General features: G+C 39.7%; 1 protein-coding gene across 1 annotated transcript; it reads right to left on the bottom strand.

Annotated features, from left to right (window-relative positions):
- Positions 1 to 792: 792 nt before the first annotated feature.
- On the bottom strand, positions 793 to 17,295 carry minar1 (membrane integral NOTCH2 associated receptor 1). Its single transcript, XM_039598311.1, has 5 exons — positions 15,335 to 17,295; positions 12,428 to 13,313; positions 9,589 to 11,037; positions 5,267 to 5,530; positions 793 to 3,063 (listed from the first exon to the last, which is right to left on the bottom strand). Exons 1-5 carry the CDS (start codon positions 15,364 to 15,366, stop codon positions 2,866 to 2,868), a joined length of 2,829 nt encoding a protein of 942 aa, XP_039454245.1. The 5' UTR covers positions 15,367 to 17,295; the 3' UTR covers positions 793 to 2,865.
- Positions 17,296 to 18,515: the final 1,220 nt, after the last annotated feature.

Below are 18,515 nucleotides of genomic sequence, written 5' to 3'. Positions count from 1 at the left end.
CTGTTGTGCCAGAAAGTGATCGTCGGGCAGAAAGTGATTGCTGTCCGCAGGAGCGTGCACAGCTGCTTAAAGCTGTAGCGCCCAGATTACTTACATAGACAGCTACTTCCGTGCAATTGATAGAAGGTGTGGTAAGCTGAAGACAGCTTCAACCGTCTGTTTGTTGAAAAATAGTAATGCGACCACACCGCATTTCTTGTTAGTAACGGTAACGGCGTTGTAACAATAGGGATAGTAATTAGTTAGATTACTTGTTACTGTAAAAAGTAACGCTGTTAGTAACGCCGTTATTCCCATCACTGGTGGAGAGACCAGTTCTAGGGAGTCTTCCTGGCGGCTTTTCTTTGTGGATGGAGTACCTGTTCTTTTGGAGGGAGTCTCTGTCTTGTTTGGTTTCCCCATGATGACGCACTCAAAACACTCATCAGTATAAAGCTGTAGACTGTCCAGATCATATCTTGTTATGTTTAAAGCTGCCTGGCAGAAGACAAAAATTAGTGACAGAAATGTTTTTCGGTGAGTGGCATGCGGCCATGTTCAGTATGGCCAAGATTCACATTACTACAGTACAGCATCCTATGCAATTCAACTTTGACAGTTCTGCCTCAGCAGAATTTAGAAGATGAGTAAAGGCTGTGTAATTTTGTTGGCGAAAGCACACCATTTTGAGAGGAGGGATAATTTGCTTTTGTTAAAAATTTCCTCTTTAGTGATGAAGTGTTCTCAGGTATCCCAGATGAATTCAGTGTAGGAATAAGAAAAACACAGATCCATTAACAGTCAGAAGAATTTGTTTTTATTACAATAATTTTTTAATTAACACTTGCTCTCACTCAATGTGGTTCAAATCTCAACAATATTTACAGACTTTCACAGTTTACTGCAGCTCCAAGTTCAAAGCAATAGACAGTAAAAAGAGAGAGAGAGAGAGAGAGAGAGAGAAACACGACACAGTGGGTGCCTGCTTAGAGCTGGGTTTCCAGCAGATTGATATGGTTTGCATTCAGAATCTAAAACACAACCATTTATTTAGAACGAAGTATTTAAGAATGGGGAAACTGATGTCCTGATCACTGACAAAAGTAAAGCAATAGCCAGTATGCCAGAGGGGTCTGTTGAGTAAACACCTATACAGAACATGAATACTGGATATGTTCATTTTGTGTCTCTAAGTAAAAATAAATAGTTTTTTCTTTTCATATTTTACTGAAAGTTTCAATGAAACTGTAAAAGTTGCTATCATGGCAGGCAGTATGGACATGCTCTCAGCACATATTGTGCAGTAATATATTATCTGTCTGCCAGTATGGCTACTTTTATAGGCCGTGGAAAAAGCCATTCAACGGGTGGATAACATTCAAATTAATTTTATAGTTTAAAAAAAATACAGACTACAGTGAGCATCCCTAGATACTGGATGACCATTGGGCAGGCTGTGGTTAAGGTGAAGGTATTGTATTGGAATGCATTAATTATTAATCCATTTGTGTAATAAATGACTAATATTTTACATATTTACAATAAATTAAATGAACAGAATGTACAGAATTAAAAAAAAAGTGTACAGTCAAAAGTAGACTGATAATTTCATCTGCAGTAATTTGTATCTGGCAGAATAGCTTGGTTCTAAGACACTGAGTGGAGATCAGTTGCAAAGCAGTTTGGATAGGAAGTTGTGACGGAACGGCTGTGTGCAGGCAGGAAAGAACCTTAATGCAGACTCATACACGGAGACGGGACTCAAAACGCTGGGTCAAAGGACCCAGGACCACGACAGAAGTGGGGCTAATGCAACTTGAATAGCATGTCAAGTAGGCAATAGATTAGCGAATGTATGTGAATTGTTTCAGTTGAGCTAGCAGAAATAATGTTCTGCTAGATTTTCAACTCTTCAATAAGCACCTACACATTTTATGTGTAGGTATTCATTGGACTACAACATTACAGATTTTCTGTTTAGTTTACACATTTGGCTCCACTAAAGAAGCTGGTCCAGTTAATAGTCCAACCCATTTAATCCTCTTAGGTGAGTTTGCTAGCTAGGACACTGATGTAGAAATATTCATTGAACAAATGCCTGCAAAGAAATGAACAAAGCCACATTTTTTTTTATTTAAAGGACATGTGCTCTTGGCTGGTTACAATTCAGAAAAAGAGGAGGAGACTGCAGCAACATTCAAATTTAATTCTCATTCTTCCCAAGTAGGCTAAAAGTTATCAATACATTCACATTGGCTGTGCAGTCATACTGTACATAGTCATACATCTACTTTGGAGTATAACTGTACTTAGGCTATAGGACATATATAATTCTATTTAGAAAAATGTGTAGCATAAATGTCATTACTCAAAATGCTTGTTGTTATTGATAAAGATAAATTCTCACAACTAGATAATTCATCAAAAAATAACTTTGAACAAAATAAAGTACAGCAATCATATGAAAAATAAAAAATATATAGCCTATCATAAGTTGCTATATGTTGGCTAAAATTACAACAGTTTTGTTATCATGTGCTATAGTTGTTTAAGATGGACAATTACATCAATTACCTTCCATCTGCCCAGATTATAGCATTACAATGAACTAGATTTGTTAGATAGATAGATAGATAGATAGATAGATAGATAGATAGATAGATAGATATTATGCACTTGCTGATTTTATAACCTTAATATTTCTACATTGGTAATACTCCCAGATGTAAACACCATAAAAAATAAAAAAAACAACAAAACAATGTAAAGTCGTACATTCTCATGCTGTCACTCAGTTTGCTTTGCACTTACTGGTCCACAAAAAGAAAACACCTACAGGTAGAAGTATAACATCCATTGTGCATGGCTACCACCTTTCTAATTTATTCACGATTTCATGGTGCAAATTGGAACAACAATAACCAGGATCACAGTGCAAGTAGCAGCTGCAATCAGTGCTCCAATCTTACACACCTTGGCCCTCCTAAATTCTGCCTCTTTCCTCTTGAGCAACGAGTCATAGCCTGGGGTGTAGATGTCCTCCATCCAGTACTCCAGATTATTGGGGTTTAACGACTCCTGGGTCTGATGAAAGACACAAAGACTATAAATAACAATTAGGGATGTTTTTCATTTGGCTTTAAAAAAACAACATTTTTTAATTAAATGCCGTGTTGAGGCTGTTATTTTTAGCATTTGCATGGATGTTAAAATAACCCACAATAATTGTTTTATTGTGAGTGAGAAGTCAGACAGAAACTTTGTGTAAGGTCCAGGTGGACAATCGATTGTAACAAAGCTGGGGTGGAGGAGGCTAAGCATCAGGCTTTCAGATGAACTGGGTCTCTAATTCAATGATCCTAGCATCCAGAGCTTCCAATAGGCTTATTACTATAAAAATCTGAATGAATAGTGAAAAGCTCATATTCTTTAAATTACTTAAAGAGTGAAATGATGTATTTTAAATGTCTAAACTCAAGAATTTCAAATGAATAACCAGAATATCTGTTGCGTGTGTTTGTGTGTGCGCATGCATGTGTGTCTGTGCATGTATACGTGTGTGTCTGTGTATGTGTGTGTCTGTTAGTGTAAGTGAGTGACATACAGAGAAAGAGGGGAACTGTTACCAAATGAGCAGGTAAAATAGTTTTCAATCTTTAACTATTTTATGGGTTTTATTTTAAAACTCTCTCTGTGTTTGTGGGGAGATAAACTATGTATGATATCAAAATTATCTGTCATTCCCATACATTTAAATTCACCACCCATTGCTAATCCTCCGCCCCCTCATGAATTACAGCTTTCACCTGCTCACCTCATTCGCCCAGACTCCCCACTGGAACCACCAGAGACCACTCCCCACTCTCAAAGTGTTCACCAGTGAGTTGGATAAGTGTTGTTGGATAACCACAATCTCCCTTATAAAGAGATTCTTTTAAAGTTTCGAAGTGTGTTTGATAAGAGCTCCACTTCAGAGGCAGTAGCTCATCGTCTGTTGAACCTATGTAAAGTACGATAATGCTCACTACAGTCAGTCCTTTCTCCAAGCCGCTCATTTTGTTGCCCTTCCTAAACTGCCCACAGCAGTGGAAACTGTTCAGTTCCTCACAGATCACATTTTCCGCCTCCATGGTATCCCTCTCGACATAGTCTCTGACCACGGCCCCGAGTTCACCTCCCAGGAAGGAATTCTGCTCGGCACTCGACACAAAGGTCATCCTCATACCAATGACCAGACAGAATAGGTCAACCAGGAGCTGGAATTCCAACCGGACCATGCAGCTTGCCTGGTTGGAATATGCCCAAAATTGCATGACCTGCTGGTCAACTGGTCTGTTACCTTTTGAGGCCTCCATAGGTTACCAACCTCCACTCTGGAAGACCACCCAAGCAGCCTTCCTTTGGACGAAGGAGCAAAATAAATGGTTGCCTGACTGGAACACGACTGCTGCACTTCCCTATACTCGTCCACCTGGGCCTTACACAGAGTTTCTGTCTGATTTCTCAGACTTTTTATCTGATTTAGTCCTCAGCTCAGATAAAATAATTATTGTGGGTGATTTTAACATCCACGTAGATGCTAAAAATGACAGTCACTCTCTCCCTTTCTGGTAATTCTTTCTGGGTCACCCTGGCTATGTTTAAAAAAAACCTGCATTAACTATGACAAGGATTGTATCTCCGGTTGGAGTAATAGCTGCTTTAAGTGTGCCACTCTATATGTCCAAAATGGCAAGACCTCCTCATGTATGGTCTTAATTAATTTATTTGTCAAAGTACTGTCCTTGGTGCTGAAGACTGAAGAAGTCACTTGATGAGTGACGAAATGTTTCTCCCACTGAAAACGCTATATCCAGATGAACAGAATCAACTTTTTGGGACTTGGTGCTGAATATTAATGGCCAGGATTCTTGGTTCCTTTTGGACAATATCATTGCGTGATTGTATTACAAAACAAAACAAAAAAAAACAGATACTTTAAACTCCAACAGATTTCATGACCCACTACTTCTTGTTGCTTTTGGTGGCATTGAAATGAAATGGTTTCAGTAATACATGCATATTTTTTTGAAGAATTTAAGTGACAAGTATGTAAAACACAAACTATATGAGATAGAAGACAGAATTTAATGAGTAAAAAGAGGTGAGTGGAGAAAAAATGCTCAGTGGATCATACAAGGACCCCCAGAAGCCTGAATCTATAGCAGCATGACTAGGGTATGGTTCAGAAATTAAGCTGCTCGAAATGTAATAATATGCAATATGTATGCAGAGCCCAGAACTGTACCTGTAGGTCAAGAGCAGTGAGCTGCTTTTCCTTCTTTCCTGAATTGCGTTTGTATTCCTCAGTGGTCCAAGATGGCTGGCCACGTATCCCATCTGATGGACTGGTGAGCCTTAGATCAGCGTACAGAGAGCTGTCTTTCACATGGGCCTTGACAGAAGGGTTGAAGTGATGCGGTGAAAAAACCTGCTCAGTCAGGTAGGAATCCTTTGGTTGTTTTTGGAGTCGTTGCACTTGGGGGAGCTCATATTGACGCTTTCGATCTGTCTAAGAAAACAGTGAAGGATAAACATAGCAGATTTTAATCACTGCGGAAAAATATTTATAACCATCTCACAGATTTATCATTACGTCCAGATACTCTCAGCACTACTTATGTTCTTTTAAACTTGTCCAAAGGTGAGGTAGAGAGTAGTGGGTAACAGGCTGAAGGGGACTGCAGAAACTTTAACTGTCAGGTTAAGTATTATTTCCCATATGACGTCGCCTTGCACGAAGCTAAGAGGACCACGGAGTGAACTTCAAATTCACTCCCTCCAAATGATGAATTTTTAGACACCATTCCTACAAGAATGCTCAGAAAAGTCCTATTCACATTTCAATTAAATTCAGTTTTATTTATAAAGCACCAAATCACCTCATGGTGCTTTATACTATACGGTTATGACCCACAATAATACAAAGAAAACAGAAAATCCCAACAATCACATGATGCCCCTTTGAGCAAGTGCTTTGGCAACAGTGGAAAGGAAAAACCCAGCTACACACACACACACGCTCACCATTCGCTAGCTCACTCACTTACACATACCCAAGAGACACCTGATTCCAGGTCACTCTTGGAAATTAGATTTTTAATCTCAATGAGAATTTTACCTGGCTGAATAAAAGACTAATAATACCCACCAACCCACTATGACACACAAAGACATACATGCACACACACTGACAATCCCCCCGGCGGTGTGGTAAGGAGACGCCCCTCTGAAACAGCAAGCCAGAACGCAGGCACAGCGCCCCACTAACGACCTGTAGACGCCCGTACCCGGCAGAATGGACACAATGCGCTGTGGAGTGTGTGTGTGTATATACGGGATGACTATTACTGTAAGAAAAATAGAGTGCTGTTGGGTGGGGGACGTGACACAAACACCCCACTGCTGAACAGCAGATGAGAAGAACTTTAAATTGTATTCTGGATTTAACAGGGAGCCAATGAAGAAAAGCCAACATAGGAGAAATATGCTCTCTCTTTCAAGTCCCTGTCAGTACTGTTGCTGCAGCATTTTGGATCAACTGAAGGCTTTTCAGGGAGTTTTTAGAACATCCTCATAATAACAAATTACAGTAGTCTAGCCTAGAAGTAATGCAATAATATGAATCCTACAAAAATTAATACTTCAGATTTGAATATGATTAGTCTATCTCTATTAACAGGCTGCATACTAGAGGCTTTTAAGCTGGCAGTAAAACATTTGCATAAAAAGCCATCACTTGACCCAGCATCGTAGCTGATAAAAGACCAATCTCTAACCTTCCTTTTATCTCAAAAATTCTTGAAAGAGTACTTGTAAAACAACCAACCTGATAATCAGAAAAAATGGTATATCAGACAAGTTTCTGAATTCTTAGTTGCCAATTGATAGAACAGAAACAGCAACAGTAAAGCTTACAAATTCTAATGAGCTACTATCTCTGGGTGGCATAACCTTACTCTCCAGCAGCACTGTGAGGAATCTTGGAGTCATTTTTTAACCAGGATATGTCCTTCAATGGGTATATTAAACAAATATGTAGGTTGCTTTCTTGTATTTGTGCAATATCTCTAAAATTTAAAAAAAACATCCTAACTCAGAGTGATGCTGAAAAACTTTCATGGAAGACTTCTAGGCTATCTGAAGAGCTTTCAAGTAATTTGAAATGCTGCAGGCAAAGTACTGACAGTGACTAGAAAGAAAGAGCAAATTTCTCTAATACTGGCTTCTCTTCATTGGCTCCCTATTCAATTCAATTCAATTCAATTTTATTTATATAGCGCCAAATCACAACAAAAGTCGCTTCAAGGTGCTTTATATTGTACAGTAGATACAGAGAAAAGCCCAACAATCATATGACCCCCTATGAGCAAGCACTTTGGCGACAGTGGGAAGGAAAAACTCCCTTTTAACAGGAAGAAACCTCCGGCAGAACCAGGCTCAGGGAGGGGCGGGGCCATCTGCTGCGACTGGTTGGGGTGAAAGAAGGAAAACGGGATAAAGACATGCTGTGGAAGAGAGACAGAGATTAATAACAGATATGATTCAATGCAGAGAGGTCTATTAACACATAGTGAGTGAGAAAGGTGACTGGAAAGGAAAAACTCAATGCATCATGGGAATCGTTAAATCCAAAATTGAATTTAAAATATTTCTCCTCATACAAATTCTTAAATAATGAGGCCACACCTAATGTTAAAGACTTCATAGTACCATATCACATCACCATATCATAGTACCTACACCCTGCCAGTGATCAGATAATCAGCTGGCCAAAGGTGGAGATTGAAGACACTGACATCAAGTGGCTGGACGAAGATGGACTGAAGAACAGCTAAGAAGAACTGATCATGGCAGCACAGGAACACAAGATCCATAGAGGCTGGGGTATACCACACCAGGCAAGACCCCAAGGATGTGCAACATAACCAGGTGGCCAACATAATATACAGGAACATCTGTGGTGTTTCTTGGAAGTCCCAAGGTCAAAATGGGACATGTCCTCTAGTGTGGTTGAGAATGACAGAGCTAAGATAATGTGGGACTTACAGATACAGACACACAAACTGGTGACGGCTAACCAGCCAGACATTGTAATGGTGAACAAGCTGAGGAAGATAGTGATAGATGTAGCTATCCTGAGTGATAGCAACACTCAGTTGCTATCCTGAGTGATAGCAACATTAGGAAAAAAGACCATGAGAAGCTCAAGAAGCACCAAGAGCTGAGAGATGTCAGTTTCTTCCTCTGCTACTATAGCTCTGGCATACGTTCTGTGTTCTGTTTCCAGTCCACTTACTAGTTAAGTCATTCATACGGGTATACTGCTCTAGATCTGCCACTCAGGACTCAAGTAGGGCTATTTTTTGTCCTTTTCTTCATTTAGTTTTTGCAGTTCTTTAATCTGTTCCATCATATCCAATAGCAACTTATGTTGTCTGGAGATATTAGAAAACTCTCCTGACATACAATATAAAGATTTCTTAATCTCCTCGATCTCATCCTCAGAGACTGTACCCATCTTTGGTGGCATTTTGTAGGCAGCTTGATTAAGATGTAAACAAACACAGTTAACCTGCTTAGTTGTTGCTTAGCAGGAAGTTAACACTTGGCTTCCACAATTCACAATTGTTAAGGGATGCTAGATGTGTCAACACTGGAGGGAAGCAATAGAAACCTTTCCCCTTTTGATTGTTACTCTAGTCGGACACCACAAAACTGTGTGTGTTACTTGAGAATGTCAAGCAGATTGTTGATATTAGCCGACCTTGTTGGTTTGTGACGCCGATCAGTTGATAATGTGCAAGTGACAAGGCACAGGAGCAAAACATAAGATGCTTTGCGAAGGGAAAAGTAGAGGCTTTTACTGTCCACAACGCTAGTTGGTCTCTCTTCTGGAAAAAATGGCTATGGTACTACTGAAGTTTCATTCTGTTCCTCCTGGAGGCTAATAAGGAAGCCTGGTCCTGGGCTATTGAAGCCTGGTTGTGGCCTGGTGGCTGAGCTTGGTGACTGCTGGAGGATCCTGGGCCTGATGTTGGACAAGAAGGCCTGGCTCACTGTCTCTGCTCTAATTCATGCCAAAGGTGTTCCATCAATTAGAGGTCTGTCCAGGCCAATCAAATTTTTCTACACCACTAAGATACAACACACAAGCTTGTTAAGGTGACCAAAATGCAGCCAAGACTAAAACTATGGCTGGTTTCTTATACCAACTCCAGTTCAGCATAATGCATGATCTAACCACCATTAAGACATAACCTTCACAAGAAGAATGACAGATACAAATGAAAACATGCATTTAGTTAAGTAGACGAATATCAGCAGTTATACTTATAAACATACTGCCCCGATATTTTGCCTGATCACACAAGTGATAACTCCAAGACACAAGATACATTCCAGAATGTTTCCCTTTAAAAACTCTGTGTTAAGGACATGCTTTGTAAATACAATCTAAAATGATTCCATATAATCTACAAGTGGCATGCAAAATTCTTGTTATACAAGAATACAAACACTTTATACAAACACACACACTAACACACACACACACACACACACACATACCTCTTTGACCTTCCGATGCCTATCCTTGTCTCTGTCCTTGTCCTCAGGGTGACAGGAGTAGGACACAGTCCCCTGGTCCTGTAGAGAGTTGGTTATGCTAGCAACCTTTGACTCCGTTGCCATGTGCTCCTCGTTGAGTGAACAGGAAGACCTCCTGAATAGCATGCCTTTCTTCACAGCCTTAATCCTAAGAGTGTTGCTATTACTCCCATCTGAGCAACACCACTCTCCAACATATCCATTGTCTGTTTTCACATTGTGACCAGTGGTGTTGCACTGGTAAACATGAGGTGAAAGAGTAGTACTGTTGAAATGTGGATGTGGGTAAGGTTGAGCCTTTGTTGGGGTGGCATTGGACCTGGATAATGATAATGATGCTTTCTCCCCATGTCTCCCATTGGCCTCAGGCTCCTGGATCTTTTCATCCAGTTTGTTGAGCTTGGAAAGTACCTGGGATATTTCACTGCGAACCCCCGACAGAGACTCCAACTTCTTCTCAATCTCACCAATTCTCCTCACAAGCTTACACACACTTGTTTTGAGCTCATGATCAGTGTTTTCAAGTGAATGGAACAGGCGGTCTACCTTAGACTTGGCTAATTTGACTGTGTTGCAGTCAGGGGAGCTGTCACCTTCTGACTTTAATGTTACCTGAGAGAGAGACCCATTACTATTGTAACATGATGACTGAACAACACTCATATCATCCAGAAAACGAAAAATATCACTTATGTCATCACTAATGACCTCACACTCCTCAACTGAGCGTTTCAAACCATGTCTTTCACTGTTGTTATACTCAGATTGGTATTCTTTTAGCTTCTTCTGTTCAATCCGCTCTGTTTGTGTTCCAACACTAGAGGCGCTTTCCCCTTCTTGAAAGGATGCATTCTTCGTATTTTTGTCCCCAAACCTTTTGGCTGCTTCTCCATTGTCCAGACCTCCAGGTCCCCTACCCATCAGTGATATATCCTTGGGTTTTATTTCAGTACTTTTCTTTGCAAAGCCAGGTGACGCTGATACCTTTTGCATCGGGGTGTGAAAATATTGCTCACTCTCAGTGTTAATAATGTTACACTGATGGTTTTCTTTGAGTGGTCTGCTGCTTTGAAAAATCCTTTCTGAAACAGGAGGGCCCTCTTCTGTGTTTAGACTGAGGCTCTTCATGGGCCATACTGGCTGTTTCCCTGCTTTGTTAATGCGCTTCTTGCTACTAACACACTCAGAGATGGTGGTTGGACCAAAATAAGTTGACACCTGTAAGTCATCCAGGCTCTCGTGCTTCACCCTCCGTCTGTCCTGTAGTGGGGAGTTAAGTGGTGGTTCAAAGTATGGGTTACTGTAGGGCAGTTCGAAGCTATGGTTGAAGAAGGTAGCAGGCTTACGTAACTCCCTATTGTGGTAACCTTCAGCAGCCTTACTCCCCTGTTTGCACTCACTGGTGATGACCTGCAACAATAACCAAGACAAAGACAGAGTTGGCTTAAAGGCACAATAATGCAGCAATTATTAATCATAACTTGGGGATTAAGAAAGTTTAGAATTATGAAATAACACAATACTACAGAGAAATTTGGGCAATAACTGATTTATAAAATACAAATGGACTAATTTGATCTTCGGTGTAGAGAATCTAATCACATCATCCATTATGGTACTATTTTTTTAGCATATCAATCAACTTTAATTACAAGACAACAGGAGAATCTGTATCAATAAACTGTACAAAAGCATATAAAAATACCATTTACACATTTTTTTATTATACTAAGTGTGTGTATTATTGACAGAACATTGAATCTTTAATTCATCTTTAGTTCATTTAGAATATTTGGGATGTGAGATTATTAAGATAACACTATTAAGCTGCCATATGCACTAAATCAAAGCAGGTATTGATAATGGTGTGTGAAAATAAATATAGTATTAAAACGCTCTCATGTGTGTTGTACACAGGGCGCCACTTTTGCTCAGTGGGTGAGCAGGAAACCACATGCCACATGGCCGGAGAGCAGCAGCCCAGGTTTAAAAATGACTTGTGGCTTTGTGCTGCATGTCTACCCACTCTCCCACTTTCCTGTCTGTCTTTACTGGTTCACTATTCTAAAAGAAGCAAAACATTTTTGACACGGTCAGTTCAGGGAGCCAGCATATGATTAAGGGTCGCAAAGGGAAAAATGCACTCACTCAGTACTTGCATATTCTTTATAATTTGTCTGTTCAGAAAATGGAGGCTTAGGTTAGCACTTGCTGTTTTGTGACAATGAATATTTTATTGGGTGGCTGTTACATTTCCTGACACAAGCTGTATTTGACAGTGTGAGGAATGTTTAGTTTGCTAAAGCAGAAGAGTCAAAATTGAGGAGAAATACTTAACTGGTTTAATCTTGTGGTGCCATATCATAGTATTGTATGACTAGTGTGCTCTTTGGCCATCAAACTAGTGAGCAGCAAAAAATATTATCAAGGCCAGCCACTGGCCTATGGGTCACACTTTAAGAACCTTGTATTGTTTTTTTTTTTTTTTCATCACTGTGTTTCAGAGGACATAAATAAAATGCCCATAACATTGCCTTCAAATTTTAAAAAAAAGTTTTAAAGTTTGTTTTACATATATGTTTATGTGTTTGTGTGCATTTTTGTGTGTATACAGGGTACGGGTTAGGGTATAATTTAGTATATTTAAATTGTGAATCTCTAATAGGCTATTCAATTCAAATGAAGCTCAAATTTCCATTTAGTTTACTAAACTTGTGTATCATCTGATATGTCACCTGGCCGTCTCCCTATAGACATCTCTCTCAGTAATTCCTTTCAACAGCACCCTAAAAACACAAACCTGTGGTGAAAAAGCCACAAAATTGTGAAAATCCTTCTTAAAATCGTTTCTCTTCTGGATGCAAGTGTGAAGAGAGAAGGGCTCTGGATGTCCCATGTTCTGCAGGGACTCCTGGTCAGTAGTGGACTCAGTGTCTATGTCCATAGGAAAGTAGGTGCTCTGCATTTCACAAGGTGGTGATGGTGGACTGCTGCTAGAGTCCTGAGGCAGATGATGCAGCTTGTCCAGAGAGCCTGCTCTACATTTCATGTCTTTCCTCATGCCCAGGAGGAAGTTTGGTCCTGAGGAGACAAGAAAGTGCTGCCGGCTGTTGCAATCAGAGGATTTAGCACAGGGAGGGGCATTCTGAGCCACAGGATGCTGTTGAGAGTGGTGGTGATGGCGCCCTTCCCTGGGGTGATCCATGTGCTCATAACCGATCCCCCTGTCACAGTCCTGATACTTAAGGTGATCACTGTCAGACCTGCAGAACTCCACTGACTGACTCTTGTGAAATGTGGCTCTTTGAACTATAGGAAGCTTATCTTTGGCTATTCCTCCATTCATGTGGATCAAATTGAACATGGTGACAATGTCCGCTGCAACCATGAGCTTTTTGGACAGCGCGTCCTCGGTGGAACAGCGCATCTTGTCCTTGAAGAGGGTGGCTGGGAAGGCAGGGTCCAGGCAGGCTGTGTGGAAGAGCAGACTGCGGAGCTTGGCCAAGTGCACCAAGTCAAAGCGAGCACACAGAGACTTGCACAGGTCCTGGTAGGACATGGTGGTGTGCTTGGTGTCCAACTCTTCCAGGATCTGAACCAGGAACAGAGAATACTCTGGGAGGAAGTCCATGGCTGCTGGATGGCAGGAAGAAAGAACAGGTTCTTCCTCAGGAGAGGCTTGACACCTGGAAACCACACAGTCAAATGTTCATTCTGTGCTACTCTGGTTTTCTGTGAAATAAGACATATAAAAGAATCAAACAGACTATGGCGAGTAAGTCACAATGCAGACAGGCCACAATCACAACAAGTACTATAATGGACGAAAAAGTGAACACAATTACTTCCTATCCAATTGATAACCTGCATTCCGACAATAACAGCAATAGTGACACATCCGTCAAAATAAATAAATAAATAAAAATCAACATTTCACATTTTTAATTGTATTCAGGGGCGGATCTACTGTGGTGGCAAATAATCTCTTGTCATCCTCGTGCCATTCTAGTTTTGCATATGACAGTGTTATCTATTACGATGAGATTATAGATTTCAACACTCTAAAAATGGAATGAAGGTGAGCGGTATTAACCCTCTGGGGTCTACGGACACGTTGTCACCTCCAAATCACATGACCAATTTAAGATGACGTAGCAACAAGATACAGACTGACTGAGTCGTCATTTCAATTTCAATTTCCTTTGACAGTTCAGACTTCAAACTATATAGTAGTTTTTAACTTGTGTTAATACACCACGTAAAAACAGAGTTATGGTAAAAATATATATATATATAGACAATGCTTTTTTCTGAATACTATCGTCACATTTTGTGCAAGAAGAAACTGTAAAAACTGCATTTTCTAAGGACAGCACAAAAAAACAACAACAACAACAAAATGCCACTACTTTCCTATTGGTGGGAAAATGTACCATGTTGACCTTAGGCAGGTGAGAGAGTATTAGGAGTGATGATGGTGAGAGCAAGTGAGCGAGAAAGAGGAGACATCAACAGTGTGTTTTGAGATCTGAGAGATTTGTGACGTTTAGCGTGTTTGGAGTGTACAGTTAGTGTATACTGTAGTCATTGTTTTGTTTTGTGTGACACTGAGGGCACTGCTGAATGTCACAGTTGCTGCCAAAAAGTCACCAAAGGCAGACTGCAGTGTAAACGCTGTCTCCAGGTGGAAAACAGGAGGAGTGATACACCTCCTGCTGTCATACCTGCAGGTTTCAGGAGTGTGATGTGCTCCTCTGTCTTGTGGTGGACAGAAACTATTTTTTGGAGTGGCACAAATAATTTGTGTGGCATCTTATTGTGACACCTGATTGTTGTGTAATTTTAGTTTTAGTAGTAGGCTTAAATAGTTGTAAAAAAACACCTGAGGCATTGGCTGCATCTTTAGAAAAGTAGTTGTTTATAACTTTATTGTTTGGAAAAATTATGCATAAGTTCGTAAAATTCACAGTTTAGATTGGCATTTTATGTTATGAAAATAATTCGCTAAACATGTTTGTGGTTTTTACAGTAACAAAATACAGCTTTCTTCTACTCAGATTTTGTGTTTTTTGTGTGATTTTAGATTATTGTGTTAATACAGTATGCCAATGAAAAAATAACTGTAAATTCAGATTGTGGTGAGAAAAAAATATACCACACAAGAGAAGGTAAATACTTTTTAAAGGTGAAATACAAAGGTAAAATGAAAAGTAGTCAAAAATGGCCAGTTATACCCTGGACCCTCAATAAATTGTGACAAATTAGGTTTAAATTTCAGGAGAAAAATCTTTTCATGACAGTGCAGATTTTGTGTAAATTTAACCTTGTAACCATGTGGTTATTTCTAATTAAAAAAAAAGTGTGAAACTCAAGTTTCTAACTAAACCACCTCATGTTGTGTAGCTTTTTGGATTTTGTACTTATTGGGCTACATCTTTATTTATTATACAGGCTATACAGTACATAAAATCTACATTCACTTGTTTTATGTAACTGATATTTTCCATTTGTTTGGGCTAAAGAAAATAAGAACCTATGAAACGTGTATATTTACTGCATTTGATGTATTTTAATCATATATAATGCATATTACAGAATGTATGTAAAAAAAATTCCTTTGATTTTGCCACCCCATTTGATTTCTATGCCACCCTAAGAAAATTTCTTTAGATCCGCCCCTGGTTGTATTTGTACAAAAATCACTTACACTGACTCACTGTGAACAGAGTTGAGAATCATCTGATCAGCTGGGTGCGGGATCGAAACAGCATGTCTCTCGTTAGAGAGCCAAAAAACGGGAAAATGAATGGAAGATCATCTGGATGTGAATCCGCAGCGCGCACCCTGCAGCATCCAAAAAACGCCTTCAGCCCGTTACATTATCCGCCAGCCTACAGAGGAGCAAACCAAATCAAACCCCACATGCATGACCACAGCTAACTGTTAAACACAGATCCATGCTCCTGCCCAGTGAGAGCGGACCTACGTTTTTTCCCTCCTGGTTTACTGCTGACTACAGCTGTGATTCTGTCGCGAAGGGCCTGGGTGGAAATTTAAACTGCCTGCTGTGCGAAGACTGAGTACTATCAAATTACAAAAACTGGACACGAACAGCACTGATTTCCGCTTTCAGAAGAAAAGCTTGAGAAGTAACACAAAAACAACAACAACAACAACAACAACAACAAAAGAACCCGTTTTCAATTAGAAGCAACAATTCTGATTAACAGTAAGAATTGCATCAGCAGTTTGGTTTATCTTATTCCTTTCCAGCAATGTCATTAGTGTATTTTAATGCATTCATCTCTCTATTTATTTGTTTGTTTACATTTCAGTTTAACTTTGTTTAATTATAGCAGATTTTATCTGACAGAGAGACTCCATCTTTACAGTATTTAATCGCTTCCTTCAAAGTTAAGTCATGTTGTTTTGCAGTAATAACATCACTTTGACATGTAACTGTAGTATGTGAAGAACCGCGTTGAAAAGATTTAGGCATTTATTTTGAAGGCGGAGAGTCGTATTTCCGTTCACAGACTAGGTAATGATGTGGGATCGCTGCGGTTCTTTGTTTCTACTCAGAATGATGTCACTTAGCATCGGACACAATATGCCGTCTGCGATCTCACACGTGCTATTATTTCACAGGATGCTACACTTGACATCTGTGACTGCTGACCAGTCTCGGTAATCAGTGTAAATAAATTAATAAATATACAAACAAAAGTGTCATACATATGTCATTATTATTGAGAAATAGTGCGTTTAGCTTCTTTGGGGTTGTTTGTTGCTATTTTGATTTTTTGTTTTTATTTTAAATCAGTGGTGTCAAACTAACTTTTGTTCCTTAGCCATATGCAGTGTACATTTGATCTGCAGTGGGCTGGTCCAGTAAAATCATTGTACATAACCAATAAACATGAAGCATGCTTGAACTGGAAAAAAAAAAAAAAAAAGTACTTTGTGCCATCAATATGCAGTGATCGACATTAGGGTTACGGCAGCGTTTGATTAGCACGTAATGTTAAAAACTAAAGTTCTTGTTACATTTCTATTCTATATTTGAAGTATTTATAAATGTACAAATATTTTTACTTTCTCTGAATTTTCTTTATTTAAATTAGTTTGTACCTTTTAAGATGTCACTAAGCATAAAACCATCTATTTAAGCTTTTTGTTATTTATGGAGGACAACATGACTGTGGGCACACACATCCAGACTGTGCAACAGCTTCTTTCCACAAGCCATCCGTCTCCTCAACAAAAAGGGACTGGACTGATAAACACACACACACACACACACTCTATCACTCAGCTCAACTCAACTACCTCAAAGCACTGAGACTGGACTTACACATCAACCTGTAAATGCTCTTTTTGCACAATATTTTTGTGTTTACTGTTCCTGGACTACCTACATACCAAGTATGTTTACGGTTTCCTTTGCACTACTTACCTAGTCAGAATAGTTAGTTTTAGTTAGATAGTTAGTTTTTGTTTTTCTAACTCTTAAGGAAATAATAGGTCAAACGAAAAACTCTAACTCACGTCACGATGTGCTTCCCTCTCACATTATTAAAAATGCCCTGAACACTATAGGACCCTGCATCACACTTTCAATGAATTCATCACTCTTATCAGGCTGCTTTCCTGCTGTGTTCAAACATGCAGTCATCCAACCTGTTATCAAGAAAAGTAATCTTGATCCTAATGTCCTCTCAAACTATAGGCGGTTTCTAAACTTCCTTTATGGCTAAAGTCCTAGAGAAAATTGTTCTTAAGCAACTGCAATCCTTCTTAGAGGCAAATGGAATCAATGAAAAATTCCAGTCTGGTTTTAAACCTCACCACAGTACCGAGACAGCCCTACTGAGAGTTTTTAATGACCTCCTCGTAACTGTTGATACGGGGCGCCCTGTGGTTTTAGTTCTTTTAGACCTGTCCTTTGCCTTCGATACGGTTGATCACGACATCCTCCTTTCAAGGCTTGAACATGTAGTTGGCCTTAAAGGCAAAGTACTTGCATGGTTTAAATCATACTTAACTGAGAGGTCATTCTCTGTCTCTATGGGGAATCATTCCTCCCCCTCCGCACCCCTCCGTTGTGGTGTGCCCCAGGGGTCTGTGTTAAGTCCTACGCTGTTCTCTTTATATTTGCTACCCCTGGGACAAATTTTCAGAAATCATAATATTTCTTTCCATTGTTATGCGGATGATATCCAAATCTACTTTCCACTGGATTTGGATCTTCAGTCCCCGCTATTGCCATTACTCAACTGCCTGTGTGATGTTAGAGACTGGCTACTGCACAACTCCCTCACTCTTAATGAAAACAAAACAGAAATTATCATCTTTGACAGTCACATGCCTTTGAATCAGCTATCGGAGACCTTAGGATCCTATGCCAGTCATCTATCGTCTACTGTCAGAAACCTTGGAGTAGTGCTGGATAGTTCCCTTAAATTAGATAAGCAAGTGGCTGCAGTGGTGAAAACCAGCTTCCACCAACTGCGCCAAATTTCTAAGGCAATGCCCTACCTACGACACAATGACCTTGAAAAGCTCATTCATGCTTTCATAACTTCAAGACTGGACTACTGTAACTCTCTTTATTTAGGTCTCCATCTTTCCCTTATCCAACGCCTGCAGTTAGTCCAGAACGCCGCAGCACGCCTTCTAAGCGGCACCAGAAGACATGACCATATCACACCCATCCTTGCCAACCTTCATTGGCTCCCTGTCAAATACCGTATCGTTTTTAAAATTCTTTTATACACTTTTAAAATTTTAAATAACCTGGCACCCAGTTATTTGATCGACCTCCTTAATCTATACGTCCCCACGAGAGCACTCAGATCCTCTAACCAGGGGCTCTTAATGCAACCAAT

Source organism: Oreochromis aureus, linkage group 1 (genome assembly GCF_013358895.1).
Source record: "Oreochromis aureus strain Israel breed Guangdong linkage group 1, ZZ_aureus, whole genome shotgun sequence".
Lineage (NCBI taxonomy): Eukaryota > Metazoa > Chordata > Actinopteri > Cichliformes > Cichlidae > Oreochromis > Oreochromis aureus.
Note: the sequence above shows the minus strand (reverse complement) of the source record. Positions and strands in the feature narration are given on the sequence as shown.